Source organism: Alligator mississippiensis, chromosome 13 (assembly GCF_030867095.1).
Source record: "Alligator mississippiensis isolate rAllMis1 chromosome 13, rAllMis1, whole genome shotgun sequence".
Taxonomy (NCBI): Eukaryota; Metazoa; Chordata; order Crocodylia; family Alligatoridae; genus Alligator; species Alligator mississippiensis.
In genome coordinates, this window is record NC_081836.1 from 53,666,671 (window position 1) to 53,682,340 (window position 15,670).

At 47.7% G+C, this 15,670-nt stretch overlaps 2 protein-coding genes across 4 annotated transcripts; one reads left to right on the forward strand and one right to left on the reverse strand.

The window, feature by feature from the left end:
- Nucleotides 1-15: 15 nt before the first annotated feature.
- On the reverse strand, nt 16-6,623 carry PTCD1 (pentatricopeptide repeat domain 1). The gene is made up of 8 exons (XM_059716809.1): nt 6,052-6,623; nt 3,912-4,052; nt 3,388-3,606; nt 2,667-2,768; nt 1,622-2,401; nt 1,389-1,505; nt 685-867; nt 16-371 (listed from the first exon to the last, which is right to left on the reverse strand). The coding sequence occupies exons 1-8, from the start codon at nt 6,616-6,618 to the stop codon at nt 189-191; spliced, it is 2,292 nt and encodes a 763-aa protein (XP_059572792.1). The 5' UTR covers nt 6,619-6,623; the 3' UTR covers nt 16-188.
- Nucleotides 6,602-14,546, forward strand: CPSF4 (cleavage and polyadenylation specific factor 4). 3 transcript variants are annotated; one of them, XM_006272688.4, is made up of 8 exons: nt 6,602-6,707; nt 8,637-8,687; nt 9,320-9,472; nt 10,213-10,308; nt 10,482-10,575; nt 11,471-11,543; nt 12,151-12,321; nt 13,189-14,546. In XM_006272688.4, exons 1-8 carry the CDS (start codon nt 6,605-6,607, stop codon nt 13,255-13,257), a joined length of 810 nt encoding a protein of 269 aa, XP_006272750.1. In that variant the 5' UTR covers nt 6,602-6,604; the 3' UTR covers nt 13,258-14,546. The 3 variants fall into 3 exon arrangements, with proteins under 3 accessions (XP_006272750.1, XP_006272751.1, XP_014459812.1); XM_006272689.4 differs by having other exon boundaries at nt 12,226-12,321; XM_014604326.3 differs by having other exon boundaries at nt 12,229-12,321.
- The last annotated feature ends 1,124 nt before the right edge of the window (nt 14,547-15,670 follow it).

Consider the following 15,670-nt stretch of genomic DNA (forward strand, 5'->3'; position numbering starts at 1 on the left):
CAGTGTCCTCAACTCTTTCCCTCAAAATAAGGTACTTTATTAAGCAGTCAAAATATACAAGTATAACACTTCCTGGGTTCTGAAGTACAGTGCAGCCTGCTAAAGATGTTGAGAACAGCCTTCAAGTAGCCCCAGTACCTGAAGTGGTATTTTCCATATGTGGAATCTGACTAACTTGCTCCCTGTTGCTACTGATTCGGCTTGTCCTGGGTCTGCACATCCTCTGTGCTGACTTGGTCTGAGGAAGGTTTAGGTGTTCTGTATTTTGCCCATGGGTGTGGAGTCTCCTCTGCTGCCATTGCTTTAAGCCACTGGAAATAGTAGCCACGGAAACCATCAATCTTATCCAGATAGTTGTTCTTTGACTTGTACTGCACATAAAAACAAAAGGGGACAAATTAGAGTGGCTGTAGTCTGCTTTGATTTTACATGCTGGGAAAAGAATGGCTACTCCTTGGTATATTGACCTGTCTGTAGCAGCCTATCTAGTTTAATGCATCTTTGAAATGACCATTACAAGGGAGATTTGAAGCCTAGTAGCAAGCACTTAAACGCAGCCTCCTGCTACGTACTACGTGTATATAATACGTTCCTCACCAAAGCAGCATCTGGTCTCACCAATACCCCTCCACATGATAATATCTGTTTTTGAGCCTTGATCTTGAATGCCCCTGTGTTACCTACCCTGTCAAATGAAGGTGGGTACTGAGCTGCAAACTCCAGCTGTTGTATGATAACTTCAGTGGGAGGCACCTGGTTCCTTCTCATGTCTTCCAGGATCTGTTTAAGGTATGTGTAGTTCAACCGCTTCACAGCCACATTGATGAGGGCACTATAGATGTGGGCGTTGGGAGTTATCCCAGACCTCTGAAAAACACACCAAAATTAAATGTTTGAACATGTCCACTGATCTCCTCGGGACACCCTGCATGAGCAATAAAAGGACCTGCAAAGGCGGATCTTAGGCCACTGTTACAATGTGACCTCAGTGCTGGCCAGGAGCGAGAGCGCTGAAGTGTAAATAGTTTCACCCTGCTCCTCCCTGTAAACAGATAAACAAGAGACGTTTCCTTATGGATCCCAGACCTGCTGGGGACAAGAGGAAGGGCCCACCACACAATAAACGCAACTGCTTTACCTGTAGTTTTTGTGCTTACTCCAACAATCAAATTCTCCTTCCTACTCCCCCTGCACTAGTCTAAGAGTATGGTGCCACGAGAGATCTAAACTCCTTTGGTCAGTTATTTGAGCCCAAAGTAGACACTGGTATAGAAAACAACAGGATCACTGACTGAAGGAACTGAAGGCGACTCCCGTCTCAGGAGAGTAACATTTTCTGAGCTTTGGCTGTCATTAAACTTCCAGTGGCTGGAGCTCGTAGATATTACCTTCATGTCGGAGAGTAACTGCAGTCCATCTTTCTCCTTGTGGCAGGCAATTGCCAAGTTACAAAAAGTATGTAGATTGGGCGATAGTCCCCTCTTCACTAGAGCTGGCAGCAGAGCCTGCAACAGAAATCCACAAACATTCTAGGGTGAAGGGCTGGTCTCACCTGAGATTAAAAGGCAGCAAACACTTATATGCAGATTAGGTCTCACTACAGTCATTCAGGGGCTCTTACCTTTGCACCTTCTAGGTCTCCCAATTTACTTTTCTTTCTCAGTAAAGTATTAAAGAAAGTCAGATCCACTGGCACTTTATGTTCATCCATGACTGTCAGCAAAGAAGATTCTGACTGGCTCAGAGGTTCCACAAGCTCAGCCAACAGTGTAAAAGTTTTAATATTAGGTGCCACATTGCCCTCTTTCATTTTATTCAAGAAGCCTTCCATGTTTCCCATCAAAGCCAATCTGTTGGAAGGCGTAGCTACTGCCCCTAAAGAAACCACGTCCTTAGAGATTTTTGAGTCCAGCAAGTTGGGCGGGTTGCAAGGCAGCTCCAAATTGTGACCATGGTTTTCTGAAGGTTGGTCTGAAACAGTCTGATTCCTATCAAAGACCACCAAGTCCCCAGCCATGCTATGTTCTACTCTCTCATTGTTTGCAGCAGCCTGTACAGTTCCCATCCTGGCCTGAATCCTGCCCACGACTTTGTCTTCCTTTCTGACCGTCTGTTCCTCAGGTTGTCTGGAATTTCCCCAAAACAGTTGTTTTTCCATGGTTTCTACATCCAGCTGTGCAGGAATTTCACTGGCTGCTTTCTTCTTTTTCTGACCCGCCGCCTTTCGACCCTGCGTACCCAATGTGAGCTTTGAGAGAGACGGGTTCTCCTCTGTGGGTCTCAGCAACAGATCTGAGGCCAGAGCCGGATCACCTATTGCACAATCCCGTGCAGCACGGAGCATTAGGGTGTAGATGAAACTATCAGCCTTTATGCCCAGCTGTCTCATTTGTTGCCAAACCTGTTTTGACAAAAAAGGAGAGAGAGAAAGAAGCTTAAATATGAGGTACATGAAACACCCACAGTATTTAGCTAGTGGGATGTTTCTAGTTAGAAGTAATTGGCCGTATTTATCTACTGTAATGGACTCAACATGCCCAAGATACCCAGCTGCACAACAGGAATGAAGACTCACCACAAGCAGCTCAGACCACTTCTAAACACTAAGCACCCACCCAGACCATCAGCACAGTCCTACAAGGAAACAACGCAGTGTGGAAAAATACCTGCAAAGCATATCGGAAGCCGTTCTCTTTGTCCTTTATGCAGCCCATAAGAAGGAAGCTGAAGGTCTCTGCAGTGATGACGTGACCTTTATGCACAATTTCCTAGAGGAGAAAGAGAAAGTGGGTTAGTTACCAGGGCAACCTGTTTGCAGCTAATGGTTATACTGAAAGTGTTCTCCATCAGGCTGGGCAATGGAATCATTGCCTGGAGAATTACCTGCAGCAAACATGAAAGACTGGAGGAGTTCAAGTACTGAAGCCAAATAATGGCTGCAGAAAGACAGTTGACAGCTACTCCGATAGCATGTTCTACTTGAGGGAACTATTGAGGACAGTACAAGGAATTCTTTGTATAGGGGTAGAGTGGGTAGAAAAGGAGCAAAAGAACAGCTATATATAAATGCACTGTTTGTAAGGGGGACCCCCCCATACCCTTGAGTGTTACAAAACTCTCAACACTACCACAGCTGTAGCAATAACTACTTAAGGGAAGAGTTTCAAACTGGTCTCTAAAGTTTAGGCTTATCAGGTCCTGTTAAATCAAACATTTAGTTACACCGTTGCATTACACAAAACCCTGGATGCAAACACAAGAAACCTGGAATTTAAAGCTACCCCCTCAGTTTAAAAACAAATGCACCATGGCAGTATTACAACCAGGCTGCAAAGCAGGCTTTGAATGGAGGAGGAGAGCTGTGTCACACCACAGCCTGCTATTTACCTTGAGTACAGTGAAGCATAACCTGAGATCTGAGCAGATGGCACAAACTTTCAGCAGCGAGTGGTAGGTTATCAGATTCATCTCCAGATTTTTCCTCTTTAGTTCTTCCCATAGTTTGAGGGCACTCTGTAGGCCCGAATCTTTCCAGGGCGATTCAGCACAGGCATTGAACAGGGCTGTATATGTGGGATCCGTAGGGACTAAACCCCGCTTCTTCATCTACCTCAGAGGAAAAGTGAAAGAAAGGAGGTTATATTGCTTAACATTGACAAATTGGCTCCTTGGAAAACCTGTTAAATTATATAGGCCCTACAGAATGAAGTTACAGCAGATACTTGAGTTCTATACTGATAAGCCTCCACGAACAGTGAAAGCACTATTTGAAGGGCTTTTGGGAGTCATCTTTTCTAGAATAAGCTCTTGTATTGGGACAGAACACAGAGTCATGCTTTAGCTCACAAAAGCCCTCTTTACACCCCCTGACAGTGAACCCAGCCACCTAGACAGGCAGGTATAATATTTACATCATTGTAAAGCCGGAATGCCTTCTTCACATAGCCGACCCTGCCACAGCCTCCGATCAGAACCGTGTAGTTCATCTCCTCGGGCCACAAGCGCTCTTCTTTCAGCATCTGCACCTCAAACAGCTCTAGGGCCTCAGCCACCTACAGAGGAAGAGACAAGAGAAGCAAGTGGTAATGAAAGCCATTATTTAACATTCAGTGAAACAGACATACGTGCACATATGGAATATGGAGGAGGACTATTTGGTTTTTGCCTCAGGATGCTCCCTCCTTCTCCATTCATTTCTTATGGAGTTAAAGGAACCTAATCCCTTTGGCTCAGAGGGGCCAGAGTGATCCAAAGTCCTCCCCTTCCTTTCCCAGGGACTTTGCTGAACTCCAGGCTTATGCCAACTTGCAGAGGAATAAGGAAGTGACTGCTCTTTCCACACACCACAATGACTTCCATCAGGATAGTAACAAAAGACCATGACAGGCTTGTTCTTCAGATCTTTGCCAATGGCTTAAGGCAAATGCTACGAAAACACCACATTTCCTGCAACTTCCAGGAGTGTCTGATCCTAAGACAAGACACCAGTAATCCCCATTCAGCCTTGGCATCATGCTGAACATTCAGCACTGACGTTACATCCTTGGATCCTAGTTCATGGCTGACAAGAACACTTTTAAAATGCTTATCAAGCCATTTATTATGTCAACTGTGAGGCCAACAGCATCCTCCACTACCAGCATAGATGCATGGCAGCAGCCTGGCTCCCCTGCCCTCTGAGACTGGAGTAGCAATCAACTGTCCTTCTGCAGCCATCCTTCTGTTCCAGTACTTGAATCTCTCCAGTCTTTCATGTTGGCTGCAAGTAATTCTCCAGGAAACGATGCCATTGCCCAGCCCCATGGACAGCACTTTCAACACAGCAATTCGCTGCAAACAGGCTATCATGGCAACTACCCAACTTTCTTTATGCACCGTTTGCTCGAGGAGAAAAAGACCATGTTGTCACTACAGAGACCTTCAGCTTCCTTCTCACGGGCTTCCTTTTCAAGGACAAAGACAGCAGCTTCCAATGTGCCTTACAGGTCTTTTTCCATGCTGCACTGTTTCCCGTAGGACTGTGCCGATGGTTTGGGTGGGTGCTCCGTGTTTAGAAGTGGTCTGAGCTGCTAGGGGTGCGTCTTCATTCCTGTTGTGCAGCTGCGCATCTTGGCGGGCACATTGAGCCCATTACAGTAGATAAATACAGCTACTCCTTGCTTAACGCCGTTGTTACAGGTCTTGAAAAACGTGACTAAGTGAAACAATGTTAAACGAATCCAATTACGTCACAGTAGTTACCTATCAGCAGGCGACAGCCAAACGTTATAACCGAACATTGCGCGGCTTTAAATGAGTATGTTCTCTAAGACATCAGCGACGTAATAATGAAACGACATTAATCGAGGCGACGATAAGTGAGGAGTACCTGTACGGCCAATTACTTCCGACTAGAAGCATCCCACTAGCGAAATGCTGTGGGTATTTCACAACCTTCATTTTTTAAGCTACCTTCTCTATTTTCTATATGTTTTTCAAAGTAAGTTTGGCAACAAGAGGCTCAGCTGGGCATAAAGGCCGACAGTCACAATGAGAAGCTGCTGCGCGGGGCTGCGTGACGCGAGATCTCAGAGCCGAGGAGGAGCCCGTGGCTCTCAGCACTTGCGTCAGGCGAAGCCGCAGGCTGTCGGCAAGCGCTGGTGGCGACGATTCACTCACTGTAAAGGCTGGAAGATCATCGGGTTCAGCCCCTGCACCAGGCAGGAAAGATAACCGGTGACCGTCCAGTCTCCTCTTCCAGGGTAGGCGACTGCACCCCCTCCGGACGGCGCTTATTCCAGTCTGGACGCCCTCGCGGTGAAGGAGTTTTTTCTAGCGTTGAGCCAGAAGTTTGTGGCCGTTACTCCTGGTTTTCCCCTCGGGTGCCCTGGTTCACCGAGCCCTTCACGTCCTCCTCTAGAGTAGCGGTGAGCTGCTGCTGCTGCCAGGTCCCCGCTCAGCTTTCTTTTCCTCAGGCAGAAGAGTCCCAGATCCCTCGACCTGCCGTGCAAGTCTCCGATCATCCGCCTACCCGGGTCCTCCCCCTCTCCCCGACCCCCGGGGCGCACGGACCTGGCCCTGGCGGAGCAGCGCGCGGCACTGCAGGAAGTACCACCGCGGCGTGTTGCGGCGGCCGCGCCAGCGCCTCCGCTCGGGCTCCTCCTCGTCCTCCTCCTCGTCCCGCTGCGTCGGCCGCGCCTTGTGGTAGAAGATGCGCGACGAGAAGCGGCTGGACAGCGCCCCGAAGTCTTCCTCCGCCTCCTCGCCGCCCGCCGCTGCCGCCTCCCCGGCCCCGTCCGGCCGCAGCGCGCTCAGGGCCCGCGGCCGCGCGGAGGCGCCGCCGAGCAGGGCCGGGAGCAGCCGCAGCCGCAGCCGCAGCCCCAGCCCCAAGCGCAGCGCCATGTTTGCTCCCGGCATGCCCCGCGCGGCGCAGGGCAGGGGGCGGGGCCTCCGCAGCTCGCTCGCCATTGGCGCGGGCGGCGCGGTGCGCGGCATGCCGGGAGGCCCCGCGGCGGGGCGGGGGGCAGGGGTCAGAGGGCAGAGGGCGCGCTCCCGGCATCCCGCGGGCGGGCGGTTGGCGGTGGCGGCGGCGGCGGCGGCCCTGGCGTGTACCTTCGCCGCCAGGATGCAGGAGCTCATCGCCAGCGTGGACCACATCAAGTTCGACCTGGAGATGGCGGTGGAGCAGCAGCTGGGCGCGCAGCCCCTGCCCTTCCCCGGCATGGACAGTGAGTGGGGGACAGGCGGGTGGTGCGTCACCAATGGGGCGGGGCGAGGGGAGGCCCCGCCCCTGCCATGGGGCTCCTCCCTCCTCGTGCAGGGTGTGCAGGCGTCGCCTGCCCGCGAGGCCAGGGGCCTCTCCGCCTCCCGGCATCCTCTGAGGGGCCGGGCCGGTCCCCTCCAGCCTGCTTTCTCTCCGATCCCGTGATCTACGGGCTGCGGCGTTGTGTGGACGGGAGATACGTGGAGCTCGAGGAACCCGATCGGCAGAATGTAACGATCGACGTCGGCGGTTCCCAAACTCTGACACGCGGCGCATCCCCAATTTAAAACGGTCCAGCCTGAAGCACCCCCGGCAAATACTTTTCTCGTATCAAGTCGTTATAATAAATCTGTTAACGTGTAGCGCGGGCAGGTTGTGTGCGTACCGCTGGTGGTACCTGTACCACGGATTGGCTGCCTGCGTACGTTGCAAAGATGGCAGGATGCCTCGGCGCAGCTCGCCCAGCTGCTAGGAGACATTGGGCTGCAGCCAGGCAAAGGCAAAAAGAGTGCGATGAGCTCGGGGTCATCGTACAGGTGTGTGAACCGTGGGCACGGAGTCGGACCAGGAGGCGTCGGTGCGCAAAGCAACACAAGTTCAGTGGCCTTTATGCAGACATCGCAGCGCTGCGGGCTGCCCCCTGGTTCCACCCGTTACACGTGTTACACGTGTTACGACAGACTAAAGACATACATGGAGAGAGCGAGCCTGAGCTTTCACTAACCCAGGTGTATTTAGGGATCAGCTGGACTTGGCTTTCCCTCAGAGGTGTAGCGACGCATCGGTCTGATATCAGATCAGCACCAATATAAGGAAAATTGGCCGTATCGGAAATCAGCTTTTTTTTTTGCCTGATGCGCCGCCCAGCTGGGGCGAGGTGGGCGCAGGATGGAGCTGCGGCTCGTCCCGGAGTGGGGGGGCTCGCGCTGCTGTGTGCACCCTGAGAGGGCATGTGCGGGGTGGGCTGGAGTGGGGGCGGTGCTGAGCTCTTCCTGGTGGGGGCTGGGTCATGCTGCTGGTGGCGGCACTGGGAGGGGTGTTTGTGGGGGACTACAGCGAATTTTGGGGTGGCTGCAGCCCCCCTGTAGCCTCCCTCCTAGCGCCGCCACCACCTGCCCCGAGCGTAGCCCAGCCCAGACGCGGCTTCGCCAAGGGGAGGCTGCGCCATATGCCCCGTTCTGTGTAATGTGTTTACACTGGAGTGTTTGAGCCTTTGCCTGGCTTGTGCTTGAAGGCAGTGTTTAACTCATTGCTGGATACACAAAGCTAGGAACACAACCGGGTATGACATTAAAGGATGGGGAGTCAGCTTGATTACCTTGCAGGGGTGTCATGAGGCTTAGTTCATCCCTGCTTGAGAGAGACAGACTGACACTGGGTGGGGCGGATGAGACTTGCCCCTGGCCTTGCAGGATAGTTGTAGTTGGGCCTTAAAATTTGGGCTTTGATTACTTATATGGATAGTTAAGAGAGGCTTATAGTTGAATGAAATCTGCTGTTGATTGAAACATGCCCAGTATTGTACCCTCCTTATATGCTGTGGCTGGTCTGGGTTGGGGCAGTCTGCACTGAACATGGGTAGTGCAGTGCACTCATGACTACAGTGCGTGTGTTTGGTTTGATAAATTCAGTCTCCAGCACGGTATAGAAGTCATAGCTGCCCCCAGCACCATCAAACTTCTAAAGCTGTATTGACATATGGTTTGTTAAGAGGGGTTCAAATACTTGGGAAGACCAGTCTTACCATTGGGATACCGTGGTTCTGGGTGCTGTAGAAACACAGAATAAAAGTAGGTTTTCTGCTTTTTTTGAGAACCAGCTCATCTCCATGGGGAAGGGAGTGGCTGGAAAGTTTGAGAAACCTTCATTGTGTGTTTGTTTTTTCCCTCCACAGAATCGGGGGCTGCCGTCTGTGAATTTTTTTTAAAAGCTGCCTGCGGAAAAGGCAAGTAACATTCCCAATCTAGCTCTGTTCTGACTCAAAGGTGCCTGCTAGCTGAGAACTCCAGTGCCTAAATCATACTAAAGAGGTTAGGGCAGGGGTGGTCAAGATGCGGCCCGCCAGGCCATTCTATCCAGTCCGCGGGGTCCCTAAAACATTTAGAAAATTAATATTAATCTGCCCTGGGCTGCCTGTCATGCGGCCCTCGATGGCTTGCTGAAACTCAGTAAGCAGCCCTCTGCCCAAAATAATTGCCCGCCCCTGGGTTAGGGAAAGCAGCGTGGAGAGGGGGCAACTTGTATCTCTGAGGTTAACAGTGGGATTCGATAATGTGGGTGGTGATTGAACTGATTACACATGAAACATTTGGCAGGTTTGGACTATAATAGGAACTGTGTTGCCAAGCAAAGGATCTGGGGCTTGGGCTCCTTGGATACTGGAGAATTTTCTTGTCCAGGGCTTTTGGTTTAGTATCTTTCACCTGCACTTCAGTGATAAATTAATATAAAAATATAAAGACTTCTGTGTCTCCAAGATGAAAGCAAAAGATTGTCGTTGCCTTGTTCATGTGTACAGTGTTCCCAGCGTGAAAAATCTGATTTTTTTTTTTTTTTCCTATTTGTCCTCTCCCGCAGGAGGCATGTGCCCCTTCCGGCACATCAGCGGGGAAAAGACAGTCGTTTGCAAACACTGGCTGCGAGGGCTGTGCAAAAAGGGAGACCAGTGCGAGTTCCTGCACGAATATGACATGACCAAGATGCCCGAGTGTTATTTCTACTCCAAATTCGGTAGGGGGTATTGTCGCTTCTGGTTGACTTTCCAGAATGAGATGGGGAACCTGGGGGGGGTCAGAGGGAACATGTATGCATTTGTGTCACATCTGCTTTATGAACAGATTAGTTCTATGTCTGCTGCTGATATTAAATTGTAATTTAAATTACAATTATCTTGCTCTTAAATTGTAATTTACCAGATCTGTTCAGTCCCGTGCAGTATTTTAGCTACTTATCTCTTCGTCCATTTTAACACTTTTCTTTCAGAGCGTGTTCAGTCTTGGAGATTTGAATGCTTTGTTCCATGACTTCCATGGATTTTGGACACAAGCTGACTTTTGATCCGAGTTGAGTGGGGATCAGTTTCTGAATTAATTTTTGGTGAGGTGATGAGTAGCAGAGGGATAGTCGTACAGAAATGTAGATGCACCTGCTTTCTTACTTAGGATCTAGATAAACTTAAATTGACATATTGAAGCATCTTGCTGTAAAAAACAAGCATTCCAGAGGTGTCCTTGGATCAGGTGTTAGTGTGTAATTTGTTTCTCCATTCTTTGGTTTTTCTTTGTACTTTATTATTAAATGCACATCTAAGTGAACTGCTTGGTAGGATGTTACAAATCCTAGGTGAATATTTGTTTATCATCTAGGTGAAAATTCAGACCAATTCCAAATTAGATAACCTACGTAGTTTCGGGAGGGCATTCTTCCTCGCATGTTCCACTCCCTAAGGAGCGTGTCTTGCTTTGCTACAGGGGAATGCAGTAACAAGGAATGTCCCTTCTTGCATATCGACCCAGAGTCTAAAATCAAAGACTGTCCTTGGTATGACAGAGGCTTCTGCAAACATGGTATGTATGGGGCACGCTTGTTGCGTGGGTGGCTTTCAAAGTTGAGGGGAGACTCTTGCTATACTGTTTCGCCTTTGCATGAGCCACCACGCTACCCCTCCTATTAGTGCAAGCTATTGACAGGGTTGAGTTGTCTGTATACGAAATATTATCTCTTAAGGTTTATATTGCAGGTCCCCTCTGCAGACATCGACACACTCGACGGGTCATTTGTGTGAATTACCTGGTGGGATTCTGTCCGGAGGGTCCCACTTGCAAATTTATGCAGTGAGTATGTTGCAGACTTTGTTCTGTTGTCTTAAGTTTCTTTTCTGATCAGCTGCATATTGGCTGAGGTACTGTCACGTTAGAGTTTGCTTCTTAGAAAGGCAATTGGCTTGAAGTCAGAATGACTGAAGAGAGTTTGGCAAATCACACTGATGTTCCTCATGGAGGTATTAAAAACATCAGTGGGTCGGGGTATTTTATACAAACATTTTAATGGTAATAGCTGATTAGTCTTTTTGGCTCTAGGTACATTGTTTCTTTTTTAATGACTGTTGCTGAAAATTTTTGTTTAATAGTATTTTTCTAATCTTTGGGAAGGAGAGCAAGTTCATTTAGTTAAAGCTGGTATGGACTTTGATTCATCTTTCCTCAGTGTCAAATTAAGGGGATTGTAGTTATGTGGATATTTACTGATAACACTGATACTGAGCCAAAGGCTTTCAGGACAACAAGGTTCCATGAATATTTCTCCCAGAGTGCTTCTCTGGTGCACATTTTGTAGACTGCTGTCATGTCAGTTTGAAGCTCAGCTGAATGTAAGAAGGCAGATTGTCTCTCTCCACAAATAGACCACCTAAATCAGTGGTTTTCAACCTGTGGTCCGTGGGCCCTTGTCTAAGGGATCCACAAAAGACTGACTACGATCAATCAGAAGTATGTGAATACTGCCACAATTCAAAGGGTTCTGCATCTCCATTTCAAATTTCCAGTGGGTCCGCACCTGCATTCAAAATTTTTTAGGGGTCCACAAATAAAAAAAGTTGAAAACCACTGACCTAAATAACTAAGCTTGCACGCTACTTCTAGGTAGTGCTGCACTGGTGAGAAATACCAGTCTTGGATTCCAGTCTCACGTCTCTGTTTGTATTTTTCTCTCTGCGTACGAATAAACCAGCCCTCGATTTGAATTGCCTATGGGAACAACAGAACAACCGCCACTGCCCCAGCCAACGCAAACACAGCAAAAGGTACAGCTTTCCCCATTTCCCCTGCCTACAGACACCCCATTCTCCACGCAGCCTGATGTAATAGTTTTCAAAGAAGGATGCATGGTTTACTGGTCAGAACAGAAATGGGACATGAGGACGTCTTGGATCTCACTGTGCAGCCTAATGCAAACACCTGTAAAATGGGAAAAGTCCATTCTTTTTTTACTTACCCCAGCAGATTGCTGCCACCTTCATTCTGGAGGTTTTTTCTCCTTCTTGCTTCTCTGAACATGAGTCCTAAGGTCAGTTGTGTTGCAGTGTGAGGTGCAAGTCACATAACACAACCTTTTATAAACTATAGCATCTCATTTGTTGGAGGGGTTTTTATGTTCCAAACAACAATCTATCAGGTTGATTTAAAAAAAAAAATATCTGACACCTGTCACAGAGTTAACGATGCTTGTTTTTGGCAGTTGAGCCCAACTCTGCAGCTGTTTTTGGAGGAAAGCTTGGCTGTTAGATCAGGCCTCATGTGGCCTAGTATTCCTGCACTTTCATCTCCGGTTTTCAGCTGGCAGATAACCATCGAAATCCACTTCTAGGAAAATTTATTATTCAATCTGTGGGGTGTTCTTTTCCCTCCCAGCAAAATAACAATCCGCCATTACAAAGGTCATCATCCTTGATCCAGTTAACGAGTCAGAACTCTTCTCCCAACCAGCAGAGGACCCCACAAGTCATCGGAGTCATGCAGTCTCAAAACAACAACGCGGGGAACAGAGGTCCCCGGCCGCTGGAGCAGGTCACCTGTTACAAGGTAATTTGCAAGCTGGGTTTGAGTTTGAAAAGCATAAAGTGTCATTCGCTTCAACTAAATTGTGCATCTTTCATGCTGCTAGTCACGAATCCCATCACTCTAACTTGGAGCAGATCACAGTAAAGGCACACAGTTGAGGTGTTGGAACAGCAGAACCTCCTAAGAAGCTTTGACCTGGTAAAGGAATGTATTGAATATATGTGCTGCAATGCTTGCAGCTGAGTTGAAGGATGTTGGTAAGAAATTTGGAGCCTCTGGATTACCAGGTGACTAGCCTGTGGATGAGCTGTGATCAGCTGGTAGTGCAACAATGGGCTTTGTCCACCTGGTAATTACAGAAAAGACTACCACAGCAGGAGATAGATGTGCACTGTTAGTTTCAAGAGCAAAAAAAAAAAGGAGTCCAGATGCCCTCCTTTGAAGAATATTGCCCTGCTGCTATGTGAAAGAGCCTCACAATGGATGGAAACTGAACATACACAGTGCTGTTGCAGAAAGGGTAAAGATTCTTCTGTCATAGCACACCTCCTTCCTGCCAAGCTGCATGGCAAGATGCACACACAGATACACTACCCAGCCCAGACTTATAGTTCCTAGCAAGGCAGCTTCCCAATGAACTCAAATTCTCTGTCTTGATTTACATGTACATCCCAACATAGAGACATGTTTTGGTCCTTGTCATGACATTTGGTTGAGCAGTAAGCAGCTGGGGCAGTATCATTTGTGGGACAGGACACAATGCACTATGTTGAATACTGTCTGATATGAATGACAGTTTCAAAATAAAACTGTGGCTTATTAAATTTATGAGCAGTTGCTTAAAAGCTGCCTACAGAATGTAAGCTTTTCCCTTTTTTCCCCCTCCAGTGTGGTGAAAAAGGACATTACGCCAACAGATGTACCAAAGGACATCTAGCCTTTCTCAGTGGACAGTGACAGTCTAAAGGAGAGTGCAAGGGGACTCTTTATACTGAGGAAAGGTTTCTGCCTTGCACTATACCTTGAACTATTGATTGGTTTGTTTTTTTTTAACACCATTGTTGAAAGACCTAGTCAGAGGCTGGCTGTCGATAAGCAACTTTTGTAATTGCCCACAATTTTTTTTATGTTTTAACCTTTTTTTTAAATAGATTTCGGTCTCCACCCACTTTCATTGAGCCTGGCAAGATCATATCTAATGACGAACAGATATGCAAGCCTGAGCAATGCAGCATTCGGCACAATGCACGTCTTGCTCCAGTGTTTCTCTCTCCAATGTTTTCCTTCTGGTATTACCCTCTGGGAAGCTTCCAGCCTTTCAGTGATTCTGGTTCAAGGAGGAAGACCGAATGGAAGAACTAGCACGTGAATCTCCTTCACTTTTTGGAGAGGAAAATTGTGTCCTGCAGGTCTTCAAAGGCAACTTGCATTTCTGTGTCCAATCTGAGATGATCAGTGAGTTTCAAAATAAGTGTCCTGTTAGCTCACTTAATATGTCATGTGTTAAGTGCCATGATGTAATGTATTTGCCCACCATGCATTAGATTTGTGCACCCCTGCCAGCAGTGGTTCCCTTCACATCATTGCAGGATGAGAAGTTGGTCCTTATACGTGAAAACTGTGTGAGGTAAATGAATTGACCCCTCTAAAATCACACAAGCTTTGGCTGTTAAAAAAACAGGTCTGTGCTCACCACCTTCAGCCAAATGGAGTCCAAGCAGAAGTAGCTTTAATGATATAATGGTGTACAGATAGCCAGCAACTGAAGGTAGCTGGCTTTTTTGCGCTGTAATTTGGCTTCCCCACACTTAGCAGTCATGTTGCACAAAGTATCTTCCCAGGTGATTAAAAAATGAACTGGAGCAATATTTTCTTGTAGGATGTTGCTTTTAAATTTGGGTGCAGGTGCAAGAGCATCTTTGTAGAACGTATTCCTGCCAGCAGAAATCTGTTGATTTTGTGAGAGAATTTTTAAAGGGTCAACAACAAAATGTGAATTAAAAATAATGCATCTAGAATGTGAGCCTTATCAATTCTCAAACATCTGTCACTTGCCTAGTTGCCTTTATGCATTCTTTTTCTTGTTTTAATTGAAATGTACTCAAAGTTGGCTGTGAAACTCAAGCGTGTCATCTTTCAGGAACAGGGTAATGTGCCTACAGACAACCATGATAGGAGCTCTGTATTCGTTTAAATGACTGCACAGGACGTTTTATGGAGCCAATTAAAAAAACAACTTTTTTAAATATGTCCATTTATTTTGTAAAGAAAGAGAACTGGAGTTAATGGAGCCCCCTTCTTTTTGTACACAGAGGGATATTCACATTGAAACACCATGATTGAAACTACAACCAGACCACTGTTGAAGGTCAGTGGCATTCTTCATGACATGGATGTCAAGACAGCTGTCCCCTGAAGTCTAAACAGCTGAGTTTGCTAGTGTATTCAATACATGGCTGCTACATATAACTAACTGCAGCTGTATTTGGATGGATGGGGCTAGAGAACCTTGTTCTTGCATTTGGTTAGTATGTGCATGTAACATTTTAAGCCAGCAAGTGTAGCTTTCCACAGCTGAACTGCACCTGTATGTCCTCACCAGAGCCCCATCTTAATAGTAGAACCCAATTTACAACTATGGCATTATCTGTTCCCTTAAACAAGGCTTGGTTTTCCTTGCAGTGCCTAGGTTGCCTTCATAAGCCAGGTACAGATTGAGGCAGCCTGAATCTTGACAAGTCTGAAGCAGACTACAGGATTTGTCTTCTCTCCCCCTCCCCCAAGTAACTGCATGCATAGTTGTAACATAGGCATAAATCATTTCATAGTTGGTAGAGTCGGAAGGGACCTGAGCAGATCATCAAGTCTGACCCCCTGCCATGGGCAGGAAGGAATGCTGGAGTCAAGTGACCCTGGCTAGATGATTACCTGGCCTCCTTCTGAAGACCCCCCAGGGTAGGGGCAAGCACCACTTCCCTTGGAAGTTGGTTCCAGATCCTAGCCACCCTAACTGTGAAGTAGTGCTTCCTGATGTCTAGTCTGAATCTACTCTCAGTCAACCTGTGGCTGTTATTCCTAGTTACTCCTGGTATTGCTCGGGGGAACAGGGACTCCCATTCCCTGCTGGTCCCCCCTGGTAAGTTTATAGATGGTCACCAGATCTGGTGGAGCAGCAGTACTCCAGCTGGGAGACGTTCACCTTTTGGCTCCCTAGTTACAACTGCCAGGCTTTGCAATCAGGGCTTGTTTTACACCCCAATTGCCTAGCTCTACACAAATCAGGCAGTCTCCTAGGTGCCATGTGACACTCCTGATTGGGTCTGCTCCCACCTGCAGGCTGATTTGCAGCCTGCTCAAGCCCTTAAAGTGA